The 19,630-nt window shown below is 39.6% G+C and overlaps 1 protein-coding gene across 3 annotated transcripts in view; it reads right to left on the bottom strand.

Annotated features, from left to right (window-relative positions):
* Positions 1–18,656: 18,656 nt before the first annotated feature.
* The window catches only part of PTPRG (protein tyrosine phosphatase receptor type G), a 705,708-nt gene continuing 704,734 nt past the window's right edge, over positions 18,657–19,630 (bottom strand). For all 3 annotated transcript variants that reach the window (XM_039257247.1, XM_039257249.1, XM_039257248.1), the window contains one exon: positions 18,657–19,510. In XM_039257247.1, coding sequence (XP_039113178.1) covers positions 19,364–19,510 — 147 coding nt within the window. In that variant the 3' untranslated portion in view covers positions 18,657–19,363. The remainder of the gene's footprint in view (positions 19,511–19,630) is intronic.

Raw genomic sequence — 19,630 nt, 5'->3', positions numbered from 1 at the left:
GTGCGCCAATGAAATGCCTTTTGCTGGCGCCTGCAGGGTCTTTTGTCCTTGAGGACGCAATATACCCACTTCCGGAAGTACTCCAGGAAGGGAAACATTCTCCCCCAATCTGTCCTGGAGATCTCTACACCATGCTATGTACTCTGAGACCAGCTCCCTCCTCAGGAGTGCATGCCACAGCTCCCCTCCAGGGAAAAAGTGGCACATTTCGAAACTCTCCGAGTTTTAGCTCCAAAAGCTGTTAGCAAAAAAAGAAACAAAACAAAACAAAACACACACCTGTGACCCTCAGTAGTTCTGGCTCCCCAGTCTGTGGTCCAGAGATGTTTTCCTCTTGTGTGAACTGGTGCCGCACTCACTTCACTGCTCTTTCTTTTCTCTCCCTTTTGTCTCTCCATGGAAAGGGCTCCCTCTCCCCTAATTCACTTCCATGCACCTTGCACCTGCCACACTGTCTCCTTTCAACCATGGAGATCCTTCTGCCTGTCCACAGATGGATTTCCTGCGTGATCCAAGTGATCGGACCTCTATACAGCTATGTTTGAGGGACTGGGAAAGCTCAGTTTCCCCCTACTTCTCCACCATCTTAACTCTGATCTGTAAGATTAATTAGCTTAATATTTTAGTGACCACACAGTTCAGTCATACTTCTTTGAGGTTACCACTTGAGTTACCTTAAATTAGATTTGGGGTCTTTCTGAAAGTTGTCGATTTCATGCCTACCATCAGACTCCTGAATATTATCTATGGATATCTATTCCCCTTCTTTCCATTTTGATTCTTTTAAATTTCATTCTCAAAGAATAGCCTTATGTTTTGGGGAGTGCTTTGATACAGTTACCATGTAACATCTACTTTGGGTCCAAAACCGCAAGTACTAAAGAAATGTATGATCTCTTCTTCATTAGTTTTTCTTTTTCTACTTTTTCCCTTTCTGTAATCTTCTCTACAGTCTGAGTGACTTTTTTTTTTTTTTTAAACATAAATCAGAACTCTCAACTCCCTTCCTCAAATCCCAAGTGGCTTTCTATTGCCTTTAGGGTAAAATCCACACTCCTTGGCAGAGTGCAAGGTCTTGCTTCATCAGGCACTGCTTAACTCTCTGACTTCCTTCTTAGCCCAGGTTCCCCACATTCGCTCTGCTCTTGCTGATGCACACAGCCTCAGCCCTGTCTTAACTTTTGCACCAGATATTCACTGTGCCTGGAACATCTTCAACAGACTTTATGTGCTCTGTAAATGTGACTCCCTGGAGAGTCCCCCCGCCCCCCATCAAGAATATCTCTCCATTATTCTTTATCCGCTTACCTTGCCTTATATTTTTATAGTTCTTACCTTTACCTGATACAAGTTTGCGTATCTGTGTATGCGTGTATCTGGCACAATTGCATACATGTTTTCTGTCCTCTTCTCCCGCTAGGATATACATTTCACAACGGCTGGAACCGTGTTCATCTTGCTGACTGCTGTGCCTTCGATACCTAGAACGGCATCCACTCCTATTCTGTTTAACAGAATTGTAAAATAAGATCTAGGCAGCCACTGTACTATTGAGTGGCAGAATGGAAATTTCATGTTTGGGAAGGGGTGCAGGGGCAAAGCTAAGAAAATACTGCAAGTTATGACTCAGGAACCTCAATGCTGTACTTTTTTTTTTTTTTTTAAAGTTCGTTTATTTTGAGAGCAAGAGAGGGAGAGAGAGGCAGAGAAGGAGAGAGAGAATCCGAAGCAGGCTTTCTGCTTTCTTCATGGAGCCTGATGCAGAGTTCTAACTCACGAACTGCAAGATCATGAGCTGGGCTGAAATCAGAAGTTGGGTGCTTAACAAGCTGAGTCACCCAGGTTCCCCCTCATTGCTGTACTTTTTTAAAAAAATTTTTTAAATGTTTTATTTATTTATAGGAGAGAGAGAGAGAGACAGCGTGAGCAGGGGAGGGTCAGAGAGAGAGGGAGTCACAGACTCTGAAACAGCCTCCAGGCTCTGAGCTGGCAGTCAGCACAGAGCCTGACGCGGGGAACCCACGAACCGCGAGATCATGACCTAAGTGAAAGTCGGACGCTTAACCGACTAAGCCACCCAGACGCCCCACTGTACTTTTGACATACTGCCCATGATTGTAGCCCATGGCCCCAGTAGCTTTTCTTAATTTTAGAAACTTGACCTTCTATATTGTATGATAGAATATGAAAATGGTATGTTAAACGTGTTTTGTAAGACTAACTTGATGTACATGACTTGCTAAATCATGGTATGATTTTTGCATATGGATTACTATATTAATATAAAATATAATAGGAAGTTACCGTTTTTGAATCTACACTGTAATTTCTATTTGAGGGTCACAATAAAATCCTGGGGATAGGTTTTGTAACACTTCACATTGCTATCAGATAACTTAGGATTCAGAGAAATAAGATTAAATAATTATTTATATGATACTTTTCTTTGCATTGTATCTACTTAGTGTGTATAAATTCTTGGTAGAGAGGTAATTCATCATAGACACAACATGGAGACTTTGTTGAATTTTATTTGTTTATTTTTAAGGTATGTTTATTTTAGAGAGAGGGGGAGAGGGAGGGAGAGAGGGAGGGAGAGAGAGGGGGAGAGGGAGGGGGAGAGGAAGGAAGAGAGAGAGGGGGGAAGAGGGAGGGAGAGAGAGAACCCCAAGCATGTTCCACATGCAGGGCGAAGCCTGATGTGGAGCTTGATCTCATGACCCTGAGATCATGACCTGAGCCAAAACATAGTCTAACACTCAACCAAATGAGCCACCCAGATGCCCCAAGAATTTGTTAATTTTAAAGTGTTTTTACCATTGTTGAAATCAAGATTTTCCTGAGTAGTTTTTGTTACAATTTTGTTTTGCATGTGAACTCATTATCTATTTGTGTGACACAAGTTTCCTTTTAAAAAGATGATGTGAGAGCATGGCAATGGAACATTCATTTATGTCCTGTGCCCCAATTTTACTTATTTCCCAAATTGATATTAACTTTAAGGTTCAAATGAGTTTCTGACAGCTGTGAATCCATTCTGATTCCTTTTAAGAGCACTATTTTGTTTTCATTGATAGTTTAAATTCAGTCTGTTGAGAGTACTTTTGTGACCTTAAAAGAAGTTCTGTAGGAATAAAAACCTCGTTTTTTATAAATTTATTTCCCCACCAACTTTGCTGTACATAACTATATATCCACATAAAATTTCCACCTTGATTCAAAGTAGACCACGTTTACACAAGGAATGTATGGAAAAGGAAGATGAAAATAGTAAACTCCTCATCCAATCCCAGACACCATGGCAATTTTAAACCATTTGATGCTGTGAATGAGGCTGCAAAGTTTGACCTTTACGACTGAAATGCACTGGACGCTTGCGCTGATATGTGTTGGAGGAGCAGGGGGGTGAAATGGTGACACTGCAGAGTTAGAGCCCATGCATTCTAGGGGCGCCTGGGTGGCTCAGTCAGTTAAGCGTCAGGCTTCAGCTCCGGTCATGATCTCCCAGTTTGTGGGTTCGAGCCCTGTGTCGGGCTCTGTGCTGACAGCTAGCTCAGAGCCTGGAGCCTGTTTTGGATTCTGTGCCTCCCCCTCTCTCTGACCCTTCCCTGCTCACGCTGTCTCTGTCTCTCTCTCTCTCAGAAATAAATAAAACATTAAAAAAAATAAAAAAAAAAGAACCCATGCATTCTAGCTCAGGATTTGCTATAAACTGTTTCATCATTGGCAAGAAGGGAAGACAGTACTGTCTTTCTCTAATTCACAGGATACTTGTGAGGGCCAAATGAAATCATGCCTGTGAAAGTGCTTCCAGAATTGAAAGGTACTGTGAAATGTAGAATTTTAACTTTTGAGTGCATTAATGATAAAGTAGATCTATTTTATTCGACTCTTCTTAATTAGTATCATTCATAGTCTTGTAAAGCGTGGTAAAAATCTTATAAATTGTTTAACTTAGAAAGGTGTTCTGTCTCACGGACTCATGATAATAAGGCTCTGGTCTGTATTGGTTCTGATTTAGTCTATGACTATCCAGTTAATATCTTTCCAAATACAGTATTTTCTCTCATCTCTGAGATTACCTGAGCTCTAAAGACTGATAAATTCTAAGGTCATTTAGCAGGTGAATAAAGGTATTTACGCATTTATTTAACATGCAAATAAAAGTAAATTTTCTTGGAGTAAATCCTGCAGTAGTGTCCCTTTATCCTTTACATTTCTTATTAGGCTTTGTGAACTAATTTTCCTATTCTTTTCAGACTCAGAATTAGTGTGTACTTATTTTTCATTCTGGAGCTTACAAAAATTCTCGAAAGTCACTGATAATAAATAAACTTAATTTTAAAATGTTTTTTTAGGGGCCCCTGGGTGGCTGAGTCGGTTAAGTGTCTGACTTCGGCTCAGGTCATGATCTCACAGTTCGTGGGTTCAAGCCCCGCGTCGGGCTTTGTGCTGACAGGCAGCTCAGAGCCTGGAGCCTATTTCAGATTCTGTACCTCCCTCTCTCTTTGACCCTCCCCTGTCGCGCTGTCTTTCTCTCTCTCTCTCTCTCAGAAATAAATAAAACATTAAAAAAATAAAAAATAAAATGTTTTTTTATGCCAGTATTAAATGACTTTATTTATTTATTTACATCCAAGTTAGTTAGTGTATAGTGCAGTGATTTCAGGAGTAGATTCCTTAATGCCCTTTACTCATTTAGCCCATCCCCCCCCCACAAGCCCTCCAGTAAGCCTCAGTTTGTTCTCCATATTTAAGAGTCTCTTATGTTTTGTCCCCTCCCTGTTTTTTTATATTATTTTTGTTTCCCTTCCCTTATGTTCATCTATTTTGTATCTTAAAGTCCTCATATGAGTGAAGTCATATTTGTCTTTCTCTGATTAATTTCGCTTAGCATGATACCCTCTAGTTCCATCCACGTAGCTGCAAATGGCAAGATTTCATTCTTTTTGATTGCCGAGTAGTACTCCATTGTATACATATACCACATCTTTATCCATTCATCCATCGATGGACATTTGGGTTCTTTCTATACTTTGGCTGTTGTTGATAGCATTGCTGTAAACATTGGGGTGCATGTGTCCCTTCGAAACAGCACACCAGTATCCCTTGGATAAATACCTAGTAGTGCAATTGCTCCTAAGGTAGTTCTATTTTTAATTTTTTGAGGAGCCTTCATACTCTTTTCCAGAGTGGCTGCACCAGTTTGCATTGCCACCAGCTGTGCAAAAGAGCTCCTCCTCTTTCTCCACATCCTTGCCAACATCTGTTGTTGCCCGAGTTGTTAATGTTAAAATGTTTTTAAACCCACAGAATTATGTTTCTCAGGAGAGCAGAATTGACATACTGCTTGTATTTAAAATTGGCATTCACTCCCAGGGACACTTAAATAGAGTGATCCTTATCTAACACTGTATGAGAAAATACATATCTATCTTTGAGAAGAGCTGTGTTTTCAGGAAAATTATGTGAGTACACTGGACTGAGCTAGAAAAATAGTCTGTTGTGTACTCTTTTTGGCAGTAACGTTATTTTTTTTAAAAAAAATGCTTATTTTGAGAAAGAGTGAGTGTGGAAGAGGGAGAGGGGCAGACAGGGAGGGAGAGAATCCCAAGCAGGCTCTGTACTATCAGCGCAGAGCCCCATGTGGGATTTCATACCACAAACCGTGAGATCACGACCTGAGCCAGAATCAGGAGTTGGATGCTTACTAGACCAAGCCACCCAGGTGCCCCAGAGGTAATGTTATTGATATACCTAAACCTTCAGGCAAAGTCAAGTCCTAACTCTTTAGCCTGATATTTAAGGCATTCCATAGTATAGAGCTCATCCTCTTTTTCCAAGTTCATCTCATTTTTTTAGCTGACAATTTTGTTTATTCGAGACTTGCACCAACATTCACATAAACAGAAGGTTCTTAATTATTAATTTTGTTACTCAAAATCTATTCCTCTCTCAAGGTTCAGCTTTACTGTCATTTTCTTCTTAAACTTTTCCTCTGAACTTCATGGCGCTAATTTATGTTAATAGTCCTAGTCTATTTCAGACCTAACGATAAACTTTCATGTATTATTTATTATTTAACATTCAGGTCTGTATGTACTTTTGTTGTGTGTGTGTATAGAGAGACACTGCATATTATTTTAATTATTTCTATATTCTACAGGCTTAGAATATGTAAGGATAGGCATATAAAACATGTCCAATAGGGGTGCCTGGGTGGCTCAGTTGGTTAAGTATCTGACTCTTGATTTCGGCTCAACTACACATTTTTTAAGTTGGAGTCCTGCCCCTCCCCCGCCTCCCATCAGGCTCTGTGCTGATAGTGTGGAGCCTGCTTGGGATTCTGTGTCTCCCTCTCTCTCTGCCCCTCTCCTGCTTGCTCTCTCTCTCTCAAAATAAATAAACATTAACCCCCCCCCCCCATGTTCAATAAATCTTAAAACTGGGTGGCTCAGGTGGTTGAACGACTGACTTTGGCTCAGGCCATGATTGCATGGTTGTGAGTTCTAGCCCTGCAGCGGAGTCACTGCTCTCAGTGCCGAGCCCGCCTTGGTTCTTCTGTTCTCGTCTCTCTGCCCCTCCCCCACTGAGGCTCTCTCAAAAATAAATAAATAAAACGTTAAAAACTTAGGATTGTCGGTCTTTTCCTAGTACTGTAATTCCTGGTTGAAGTCTGGCTTCACCTCCAATCTACTCCTACGATACAGACTCTGGGCATGAGTGTTCTCTATGCAGAACATTACTCTTATTTTGAAAAAACTCTGACAAAAATACGTTAAAAAGATTATTTAGGAAAATAGATTATCTTTAGTCATCATACATTTTCTTCATACAACTCTCCATTACTGAAAGCCCCCAGCTCATGATGTCATAACTGAGAGGTTATCTACTCATCAGCTTATAATGTTCAATGGACACAATTACATCCAAGTTTTTAAAAATTTTTTTTGTTTATTTTTGAGAGAGAGAGAGACGGGGGAAGGGGCAGAGGGAGACACACACACACACACACACACACACAGAATCTGAAGCAGGCTCTAGGCTCTGAGCTGTCAGCACAGAGCCTGACGCCGGGCTCGAACCCACAAACCACAGGATCATGACCTGAGCTGAAGTCAGACACCCAATCAACTGAGCCACCCAGGCACCTCCCATACAAAGGTTTTTTGAGGGGTGTTGGCCATTGTACCTTTTTCTTCTGGTTTCTCCTTACAGGGTAAGACATATCTCATGTTCTTGTTCTTCACCCACCACTTTACCTTCTCAGGAACAACTCTTATTTAACAAGATGAAGAATAGATTTACATCAAGTTGTCAAAGCAAGAGCATAGGAAGCAAGTGGTTCATCTTACTACTAGAACTTCCAGGGTAACTAATCAGAAAGAGTTTCCAGAGAAATCGGAGCATTGGGTAGAAATGAAGGCAAGGGTATTCCAGGTGACAGGAGTGCCTAGCACATGTTCAAGTGTAGGAATGAAACAGCCTTTGCACCGGTGAGTGAATAGATTGGACATTATTAGCACAGAGATGTGAGCTGAAGAGGAGAAGAAATAGAAGGTTAGATAAATGGTGGTAGTAACAGGAAGAATAATGACATCTTTGAGGCCAGGGATTAATGCTTGATGTGATACAGAAAGAAAACAATTGAATATTCCAAGGAAGATTGACAGGATTAAATTGGTTGGTTTTTAAAGGGGATTAATTAACAGAGTTTTGTTCTTGAATTGTCTAGAAATGTTTTTTGAGTACATTTGTTAAACATACTCTCTTTTATCTCTTTGTCCCGTATCTCACATGGCCTACATGTAGCTTGCCTCATGCAAACTCAACAAGGTACTTTGATTTCATTAGATCTCTGCCAAAGTTTTTTTTTTTTTTTTTTTTAAACACACTGGTATTCTCCAATAATGGATTTTTTAAAAAGTATTATTTATTTATTTTTTTTAGTAATCTCTACATCTAGCATGGGGCTTGCACTCATGACTAAGAGATCAAGTCTCATGCTCTCCTGACTAAGCCAGCTAGGTACCTCTCTTCAATAATGGATTTAATTTTACCTTTTTTTATTTCTGTTTCTCTTGCTGTATAATATGAATATGAATCTGAGTGTAGCTTTTGTTGGTTTTTTGGACTCTTTAACAAAACAACATAATCTTACTTTAATGGCTAAAGATAAGTCTGATAATATGATAATGTTCTCTCTGCTAATTTTAGCTCAGTTTCTAGTCAGTAATTTTACACAGGGATTGTACTCATAGTCTAAGATTTTCCCTAAACAGAATACTTTGACAACTCCTAATTAGGTTATCATTAAATCAAATTCATCAGGAAACCATACCTTCAGCAAGTGTTGACTTTCACTTGGAAAATAGCCTGTGAGAGTATAGGTCTAAATAGAAAATAAGTTGTACCTATTAATGTAAATAATTGTAGAAGAATAACCTGTTCATTCGATAGAGAATTTGGAGTTGGCAGGTGTTTTCTTTCAAAACTTTAAATATGTCACTCCATTGTTTTATTGCTTGAATGGTTTATGATGAGAAGTCTGCTGTAATTCTCGTTCTCCTGGTGCATACTGGAGGCTACGTCAATATTTGTTGAGTGCTGAAAGAAGAAAGTGGTGTGGTCAATGGCTAACCAATGAGTGGAGTTGAGGGGAAAGAACAAGATATTTGGAGAACTTAGAGTTGTAGGATGCTGCTGTAGGACACCCCCCGCCCCCCATTTACACAGGTCAAGACAATGGAAGAAAAGAATGGATCTTGTGACTATAAGCAGCTCTCAGGAAGTTTTACAATCAGAGGGAAACACCAACTGAGATGCTAGTCAAAGGATCATTGGCATCAAGAGAAGGTTTTTTTGAGTTGGTGATAATAGACTGAATTTGTATGCCAAAATGAATGATTCAGTACAGAAAGCATGAGATCATCTGACTCAAGTACTAGGAAAGCTAATGCAAATGAAGTCCTTGAGAGCACAAAAAGGATGGGCCATCTGCAAGTCATGGAAGACGGAAGGGCTGGTCTTATGTAGGAACAAGGACATTTTCTGATGTAGCAGGAAGGGAGGTAAAGATCATGCGTTACAGATACAGGGAAGTTGATAAAATTTTAGTTGACTTTTTCCTGAATTACTGGGATAAGGTAGCTTTAAATCCTTTAAGGTTTTGGTTCTTTTTTTTGTTTTAATGTAAACAGTGAAGGTTTCCTAGTATATCATAAAGTTCTAGAGATTGTATTTTTATTTGGACTGTCTTTGCAGTAAACAAAACCATGCTTTCCATGGTGTTTGTTTTATTAATACAGAATATAGGGGGCACCTTGGTGGTTCAGTTGGTTGAGCAATTGACTCTTGGTTTTGCCTCAGGTCATCATCTCACTAAACGTTTGTGGGATTGAGCCCTGTGTCAAGCTCTGCGATGACAGCTGGAGCCTGCTTGGGATTCTCTTTCTCCCTCTTTTTCTGCCCCTCCCCCACTCGCACCTGTGCAGGTACACTCTCTCCCTCTCAAAATAAATAAACTTAAAAAAAATAGGGAACATGATAGGGATGCAAAAAACAGATCACAGCTATGGCCCATTGAGAGGCCATAACTCACTTGCTCTGGTGTACACCCTTCTGGAGAGATACGGGTTACCTGTTAATCTTACCCAGAGAAATTTTAGAGCACTGAGCTGAAGGGGAGCTCTTGAGGGAAATGGTGGTGAGGTCAGGTGCTGCAGCTTTTTAAGTTTTCCTCAGTACTACTCAGAATTTTAGGGAATATTTAGGCCCATATCCCTTTTGAAAATAGCAAAAATCTCCTTTATCATTTTTTTTTTTTTGAGAGAGAGAGAGCAAGGGTGTGCACAGGAGAGAGGCACAGGGAGAGGGAGTGGGAGAGAGAGAGTGTGAAGCAGGCTCCATGCCCATCACAGAGCCTGATGACCTGGGTCTCCATCTCCTAACCTTGAGATCATGCATGGCCTGAGCCAAAATTAAGTCAGATGCTTAACTGACTGAGCCACTGGGCACCCCTCCTTTATCATTAAAAATCTTATTAAAATTTTTTTTAAATGTTTTATTTATTTCTAGGAGAGAGAGAGAGACAGCGTGAGCAGGGGAGGGTCAGAGAGAGAGGGAGTCACAGACTGAAACAAGCTCCAGGCTCTGAGCTGGCAGTCAGCACGTAGCCCGACGCGGGGCTCGAACCCATGAACCTAAGCGAAAGTCGGACGCTTAACTAAGTCACCCAGGCGCCCCAAAAATTTTATTTTAAATATTTATTTTTGAGAGAGGGAGAGACAGAGCACCAGTGGGAGAGGGGCAGAGAGAGAAGGAGTCACAGAATCCAAAGCAGGCTTCAGGCTCTGGTCTTTGAGCACAGAAACTGACGTGGGGCTCAAACTCATGAACTGTAAGACTGAGCCGAACTCAGTCACTTAACTGACTGAACCACCCAGGTGCCACCCTTTATTAGTTTTTAAAGCCTGAGATAACTTTTAAAGGCCACGGGTTGGTTTGGGAACTGTATGGCCCGGATGCTCACATGTATGCATGGGCATGAGACATTTAAAAGATAAGACCAAGGAGGAAAATAAGACATTTTTTGTCTAGTAGAGAATATTTGATTATTGGTATGGTGAAAGCTTAAAAGTAAAGCTTTTTGGGTGGCTCAGTCAGTTAAACACCTGACTCTTGATTTCAGCTCAGGTCATGGTCTCCTTGTTCGTGGGATGGAGGCCCTTGTCAGGTTTTGCAGTCTCAATGCAGAGCCTGCTTAGGATTCTCTCTCTCCTTTCTCTGCCCCTGCCCCCACTTGTGCATGTGTGTGCTCTTTCTCAAAATAAGTAAATGAACATTTCTTTAAAATTTAAAAAAATAAGAAAATAAAGAATCCTGGCCAACCTGCTGGGATTTTCAGACACAAACAAAATTCAGTTCAAGTATTTTATTTTATTTTTTAAGTAATTTCTACACCCAGTGTGGGGCTTGAACTTATAACATGAGGTCAAGAGTTGCATGCTCTACCAACTAAATATATATATTTAGTGCTTATTTATTTTTGAGAGAGAGGGAGAGTGAGAGAGAGAGTGAGAGCAAGTCGGGGAGGAGCAGAAAGACAGAGAGAGAGAGACCAAGGATCTGAAGCAGGCTCTGCACTGACAGCAGAAAGCCCAATGTGGGGCTCGAACTCAAGAACTGTGAGATCATGACCGGAGCTGAAGTTGGTCGCCTCACTGACTGAGCCATCCAGGTGCCCCACCAGTTCAAATATTCTTAAGCAATGTGAGAATTTAGTCCCAACAAGAGGTGTTCTAATAAATAATGAATATTAATAAGTTGAGTTTAAATCCACATTATTGTGCAGCTTTCTATGAAAAATGATGTTTCATACTTAGTATTGCATTGCAACAGCCCATCCAACGCTATTTTTTTTTAAATGACCAGTTTTGCAACATTCATGGCATGCATGAGTCATGAAAATGTTAGATATCATAATATATATTTTAAGGTATTGTTAAAATAGTCAAAGTTGTAATATTTAGTAATCATAATTTATTCTTAATGTTTCTTCCTCCAACAGTTGAAACATTGGCAGAGGAAACAACTGATCTTCTTTATATAGGTGGATACTTTGAAATAACGTACTTGACAGGTTTTAAGAATCTGTTGCAAAACCAGGAAATGTCTCTAAGTTCTGTGCATTTTTTCACCGTATAGTAGTGAGTGGATAAAGAGGCCAAGTATGTCTAGGATGAGGAAAGAAGATGGTTGATAATGACGTGGATTTATTGAAAGTAGTGAGAGCTATAGAAGATAAATATCAGCTGAGGAAAAAAGAATTATCACCATTTATATTAGTTTATAAGGGTTGGGGAGTTGAGATAGGGCACTGTAGTTAGAGATAGAACCAATGTTCATCCTTTTTATTGTGCTATGTAATATTCTGTACTTGGTGTTTGCCATTAACAAATATGTTTAGCTTTTCTGAGATTATGGAGCTTTTTCTTTTAAAAAAAAAGTTCTTAGAATGCATTAAGGGATTTAAAGCATTAGAAGAGAAATACTCAAGGTGTGGGGCATTATGTATATGTGATCATTTCCTGCTTTTGGCACTCTTGTTTTGGGACAGTGTGATACATGGGCTACTCTCATTGTTTCCCTTCCTCTCTGTCCACCTCCCTTGGATCTACTGTGATTCAGTGAGCTTCCTCATCAGAGAAGGGAATTTCTCAGGGCTACTATTTAATTGGGTAAGCTCAGGTAGTTGACTTTTCCTTTCATGATTGACAAAAGTTCTGCTAAGCAAATGAAAAAAAAGTAATAGAGCTAGATGATAGGGTTGTTAAAATGGCTACTAATGGACTCGCCCGAGAGCTTTGCGTGCACCATGGTCATGCGCCCCTCACAGCGGTCCTGTGAGGTAACCACTGATTGCACAGCGGTCCTGCGAGGTAAACACTGATTGCTCTGTTTGACAGATGAGGAAGATGGCACTCAGAGAAAACTCAAGCAGCTGGCCCCGCATCACTGTCCCTGGCAAACATGATTAGACCCTTTGGCTGTTTGAATTGTAGTCCTTATTCTTTAACATTTTTTTTCCCCTGTGGGAAAATGCTTTCTAAATTCTAGCAGCAAGTTTAATATAAAATAACAGAGTTGTGTGAGCAGTAAGTTCGGGAGTCGGTGGTTAGTTTCTCCTTCTTTGCTAGCAATGTTACACAGTTGTCTTTTGTACTCTTTGCCTAAAAACCGTTTGTAGTGTAGAGCCAAGTACGTATTTTTTAATAAACTGAAGAACGAGTTTTTAGGATCAAGTTGTAATTAAGTCCTCTGACTTGAAATGCCTCCGCCAACAACTTTACATTCTGTACAGGGTATGGCTAACCTGTGCCCTGTGGTAGACATTTGGCAAATGCTTTTGGGAAGAATTCTAACAGAATGCTAAATTTATCTCCAATTTAGAATGTTCCACTAAGCTTTGCAAGGCCCATTAGCTCTTGCCACAAAGCCTGACTTTACAGAAGTAAAGTGTTTGGAAGGGAAGGAAGATAATTCGTTTATAGGCCAGTAACTATTAAAGTCCAATGCTTTTCAAATTGCCATAAATCAGATAAAGTTAATTTCCTATTTTTGAGCAACATAATGCAATTGTTAGGTTCACATAAACCGCTGGTCTAATTATCTTTCTTTTCTTTTTTCCTGGTTATCTTTCTTGCCAAAGTTCATAGTCACAGACACCAATTTTACCTTGCTAGTTCCCAACTTTTGGTTCTTATTTGCTAGTGCCTTTATGCTCTTTTAGCGACACAGGTCTAGGTGTAAAGCCAATGTCCTTAATCCTGTCTCTGAATCAAGACATGGCCACCTGGAACTTGCTGCTAAGTCTTACAGTTCTGAACAGTCAGAATTTTAACTGTTAGAAAATGGAGTTTTGAACCAGTAGCTTTTTTTTTCTTAACATTTTTATTTCTAGGAGAGAGAGAGAGAGAGACAGCGTGAGCAGGGGAGGGTCAGAGAGAGGGAGATACAGACTCTGAAATAGGCTCCAGGCTCTGAGCTGGCAGTCAGCACAGAGCCCGATGCGGGGCTCGAACCCACGAACCGCAAGATCATGACCTAAGCGAAAGTCGGACGCTTAACCGACTAAGCCACCCAGGTGCCCCTGAACCAGTAGCTTTTTGCACTCTTAATTCTTAGCCCCATTCGTGGTAGCAGAAACGAAGCTTCTTTGTCTGTAGTTCTATTCTGAACAGTAAAAACCGTGGCTTAAAACATAATTTTGTTAATTATTTTGAACCTTTAGAACCACCGCTGTGTGGTGCCATTGTGGGTGGACTTAGAAGTAATTAGGAATGTGGAACCCTGTTTGCCCATCCTGGCTTCTCGGGATTTTAATGATGGAAACTGACCTCAGAATTCTTATGCACCTGCTCATAGAGCCCATGCAGGTTCCTTGAATGGCCAACAGGGGGCAGACAAGAGTTGACAGGAGAGACCTAGACTGGTGAACTGAATACAAGCAGCACCTAAAAGGGGCACTTGTGACTCCATTCCAGCTTGTTAGTGCCAAGTGAGTATGTGAGCCTAGTGGTGTAACCCTGCCCCCATTTTTGGAAGGGGCTTGAATCTTGATGTCAGTGCTTTTATTTCTTAAGATGTTGGTAGATACCTCATGTGATTTTTTAAGATTACGGGCTAAATAACAGGTATCTGTATGAACATGATCTGTGGGCCATCAATTTGTGACTTGTTGAGCCCTATGATACAGAGTATTTAGTCTGTGTAGGTGAAATTTGAACAAGACTAGGGGTTTTATCATCTGAGAGATTAATTTTGTTTGTGCTGGAATTGGTCTAAGAGAAAGCATTGGAATAGATACACGGTTTCTTAAGTTCCTACTTACTTAGTGAGAACGAACCGGTAGCTCTTCATGTCTGTGGAAAGAAAAACTGGGGCCCTGGTAGTAGTGAGCCCACTGGAAGTTCACAGGGCATGGTGGGCCTAGGCTGCCAAGTTTGAGACCTGTGTACCCCTCCCTGTTTGGAAACGTCAAAACTGCTAGTAAGTAGAAGCATTTGTAATGATCCTACATACATCTCAGAGTCTCCAAAAGTTTTGGAAGGATATGTCTTTCATCCAACATAGTAAATAATAAAGAGGTAGAAGTTGCTATAAATCTAGTTGATCCAGTAGAGGAAGTAATAATTCTGCTTCCACCTCAGCAGATTCATAATGCAATAAAGTTTGATTCCATATGAAGGTAAAAATTTGTCACTGTTCACTAAGAAAGGAAGAATTCAGAACAGACCTTTCTTTTTGGTTTGCTGCCTATCTTTTTGGTTTGCTGCCTATGTAAAGATGACTTCTAACATTTACTACCATGAAAATTAAGACAAAGGGTTGGCAGGTATAAATGTGATCTGTTAAGGGAGATTAGTAACTTAATTTTATTGGAGATGGTTTCATAGAAATGCTCAACGCTAATGATTACATCAAAAACCATACTTTATTTATGTATAGCAATACAATTTACATATTAAATAACACTATAATAGAATGATTTGATATAGTTTTAAACAGAAGAAAAAAGGGAAAATTTTCAGGTTACAAAACCCCTCCCCCCTGAACAAATTAAAAAAACAAAACAAAACAACAATCACTTTTTCCAAATGGGTCAATGCAACGAATGTATTCAGTGACTAATTATGTCTAATTCCTATTGCACAAATGGTCAATGGAATTAAGGAGGAAAACCCAATTTTCACAATCACTGCCTCAAAGAAATAACACCATGTTGGATTCTTTTGGAATGCAAAGATGGTTCTTGCCACTTCAATATACAGAAAGTTGAATTCACATATCCACCACAAAGAAAAACCCAAAAAACTCAAAGAAAAACAAAAAACAAAACCAAAAAACTATGACGGAGTTGAAACTAGAAAAAAATTAGCTTTATATGAAAATATAAAATTCTATGATTATATACCATAGATACAAAGTTCCCAGAAGATGCTTATCCAAGCAACAAAATATTTACAGTTTTAATGATTTTAGCTATTTCAAAATGAAGTGAAAGAAACATGAATCAACATGAAGGCTGAGGTTTTTTTTTCTTTTTTCTTTTTTAGAAACAATGGCTGCTTGCTAGTTTCAAATGTCCTAACAAAAAAGGAGTCACTACCCCAAATGTTGGAGAGTTGCAACATTTTATAAAATCGGCTGTCTCCTTTCCTGGAGATGTTTATTTCTTAAAACTCAAGATTTTTCTTGAAATTAATTATCCTCTGTAGAAAATGCTTCCCTTTGCAAATATTTAACAAAAATACTAAAAACGGTTTAACAGCTAAGACAAAGTAGAGGCCAAATATTATTACAATTCCTTCCTATTTGTAGCATGCCTTCTTTCTAGAGATAAGTAAAGCCAATATTGCATGTTAAATGGCAACTAAGGGAAAGCGCAAAGGGGTAAGTGAAATTATAGCCATTTAAAAAAAAAAAAAAGGCATTTTCCCTTCATATAAAAATTCACTGGCACCTTTTGAACATAAACTTTAGAACATAGGAGTTGAAAATGCATTTTCCAGTATAACCACTAAATTCTTAAGACAAACTACATTTTGATTATTATTTCTTAAATTGTGATGAGTTTGGGTTTATTTTTTGCGTAGAATTAGTAATATGTATCTTTGGTAAATTGGTATCTATATTTTAATTTTTAAATATAGTATATATGCGTTTAAGAAAAAATTCCTTAACAAGGCAGTTGTGCTGTGTCATTATAAAATAATTAAGGTTATTTGTTGATTTCAGTTTGTCACTCTGGGCTAAAATTTCCAACAGCCAAACCTTGAACACCATCACCTTCTCTGACCGTGCTGGACTCTTCAACTTGAAATAGACTCTAAAAGCTCCAAGGCATAAGAATTTAGGAAAACCAATTCAGTTATCTTATTCTTGAAATTCAGAAGTTAACTTTTTAACACATGTGTATGTAAAAGGATGACATTGTGGCTTTTGGATGCAAAAGAGGTCTCCTGATGCCAATTAGGGGGTCTTCTCTGATGCCCAGTATGGCCACTTGCAAGCCAGTATTGTATGATGTGTGCATTCTGTTCACCTAGAGCTAAATTCATTCTCCCAAGAAGCTTATTTTATAGAAAAGCACGTTAGTCTGCAGTAGCTATTTCCTTTCCCCCTGAGTGCAAGTGGTAATAACCTTGTTGTGTAGTTAAGCAGTGTGTTGATGTCTCAAAGAAAACACCATCTTTGAAACTCTCTGCCTCTGGAAAAATGCAAGCATATTTCTATTGATTAACAAATGAAGACTGATATTCAGGATCCACTCTGGGGAAAGTGAAGAACTGCTGAATAGAACTGTCCTCATTGAAGTGTGTTTGAACCACTTAGGCAAGATGGGCCAGCAGCAATTGCTCATGTTTCAGTGTGTGGGAATTTGCAGACTTTGGCTCAAGCCCACTGTAGACACAGTTTCTCAGAGAACTTCAAACCATTCTTTTCAATGTTTCTATTTACTCGCTGTCTCTGTTTTATTATGACTATGATACCCATGTAAGAAATGGTCACAGAATTGTGTTGGAACTTAGCGGTTTCCATGAAGTGAGCCCTCTATAAATAGCACAGAAGGAAATACTTGTGGTTTCCTAGCCACTGTTCACTTATATAAGAAAAAATTACCAAGGGACCATGAACCCCAACTCAAACATTACTTCCGACAGCCAAATCTGTGCCAGCTCCTCAAAAAGAGTTCACTCCTCTCAATGCTCTATATACATTAAGTGTAATCTGCTTAACTGACTGAAATGATCTAGCTCTTGCCATGATCTGAAACCTAACCCTTCCTGATTCCCCTCAGCCTTCTGGCGGCTGTGGTGTTTCTGTGTTCAAGCTTTTCTCCTTCGGGGTTAAGGTAGAGCTTCCGGCATTACCTCTGATGGAAGCAGACGGGCTGCAAAGGTGTTGCTTTCCTCTAGCACGTACAGTTGAGTGGGCTTTGCTCACTTGCACACCTTTTCTTAAGCCTCACCTACACGGTTCATGAACAGTGGACTATTTCCATGTTGGAGAATTTATGTGATGAAAATGCGAGATTAACCCTGACAAGTTACATAGTTCATGAAAACTCCATCAACCTGGCCTCTGCACTGGAACTCCCAAACTTGGCCTGTAGCCTCTCCTTAGCGGCTCTGGTTCCTCAGCACCACTCTGACAACCTTCACAGAAAGCCAACTTAAGATCAATAGAGCCTCAACACTGATTCTCATTGATGTCAAAGAACCTGCCCAGATAGCGTGATAGTAGCCGGTATGGAGTTTTTGTTCAAGTTTATTGACGTAAAAAGTAACCAAAACTCTGATCTTCTCGACAGGCCCAGTTCTGGGGATGACTTCACTCCTAACAGAAGTCATCCCTCAAACACAAATACGTAATAGAAGAGATCTCAGTAAGGAGCTTATTTTTCTAACTGAACTGAAATTTCTTACGAATGCTCCTCATTTCCCAGTTATGTACTTACTGCAGGGTGAATATGGCTCCGTATGCTAGATCAAATGACTTCCTTGGGCTCTGGGTGATGATTATTAGCCCCTTTGAGTGAAGTGTGTCTGTTCTGGAGGCTAAACCACACGAAAGCAGACCAAGCCATCTCCATCTTTCAAAGTCTGAAAATGTCCATATCCCCGTCTATTCGAGATTCTGATTTCCTCTCTCCAAATCAGACTTCTCCATGTGTGGGAATCTACATCGTCCCAAGACTTTTGCTAATAAAGTATTTTCAGTTTTATCCTAAGTAGAAGAATATATGTAATTATGGGATTTATCAGGAAATACTTGGCAAAGAAGGAAAGAAAAGAATGTTAACTATATAGGTAGTTTTTATTAGAGTGCTATATGAGTAATAATAAGGGTTATTTTAGAGAGCTGATTTCAAAATTACACACCTGCAGAAATTTGTGTTATTCTACCTGCCATGAGGTATGGTATTAGAAACCAAGAAGCATTCATGGAGAGTTACTAAAGGGATAGCTGAGATGTGTAAGATATTGCCGTATCTGTATCGTACGACAGCCCTGACTATAGGGTGTAGCTATTTCAGGGGGTCAAGATGGAAATAACACACACCGTCCACATAGCTACTGTGAAAACTGTAATACAGAGATATCCTTTATTTTGACACAATTGGGCATTTTTTTAAGCTATGAATATAACTTCAACTAATAAGTGATGTCCACATAAAGCTCTTAAGCCTTCTAATTTCTTAATGGATACCTTTACCGTCATAAATGGAGCTGTTTCAGGCCATGAGGTTGATGGACTCTCTCAGGAGCTCCCAGGAACCTGCTACATCCCTTAAAAGAAAACAGTGCCCATCCACTCCATTAAAATACAGAAGGCGGACAGTATTGAGCAGGGCCTAAAGAAAACAGAGGAGAGGACTGACGAAAAGCTCAGCATTGCCTTGCTAGGAGGATGCAACTTGCTTTAGCAGTAAGAATTAAAAAAAACCAAGATCCACTGTCCTAACAAAGACCTTCACTGTACTGAACTAAAAAGTAGCACGTGAGTTCTCATGGAATGTCACATCAGGGCTTGCTTTAGGATTAGATTATAGGCAGTAACACTGATCATATAGTGCAAACTAGGTAAAACTGCGTTTCACGGTGTGAAATGAACAGAGGTGCAAATGCTCAGTAGGATACCATTAAGACATAAAATGGCAAAAAATAAATATCAAAACTTTTATCAGTGTAAAAAAGTAACTGGGTTATTGTATAACCTAGAGTCTGGCAAAAAAGGCCTCAAAAAAGTTCTCAGTCTTCAGAAGTTTTACAAATTAAGTGCCCTTTCGGGGTTCCAATCACACTAGAGATTCCATGCTCTCGGCAGGGTCTGATTCATCTGCAATGAGAACAGCACCATTTTTGTCCACTGTCATGGGACCATTTCCATTTTCTTTAGTGCTGACCAGGCTGAGCATTGCTTTATAGACAAACTGGTATTGTTCCTGAAAAAACAAGGAGAAGACAGTTTGAGACAAAGAACAGCTGAGTCATTTCACCTAAGGTAGAAAGACCAATTAAAAAGGTAATTATAAAAAAAAAAAACCCCAAGAATATACATCTAT

The sequence above is a fragment of the Hyaena hyaena genome, unplaced genomic scaffold, assembly GCF_003009895.1.
Source record: "Hyaena hyaena isolate Hyena2069 unplaced genomic scaffold, ASM300989v1 scaffold_608, whole genome shotgun sequence".
In the NCBI taxonomy this organism is placed as follows: domain Eukaryota; kingdom Metazoa; phylum Chordata; class Mammalia; order Carnivora; family Hyaenidae; genus Hyaena; species Hyaena hyaena.
This window is presented reverse-complemented; position numbering and strand designations above follow the sequence as displayed.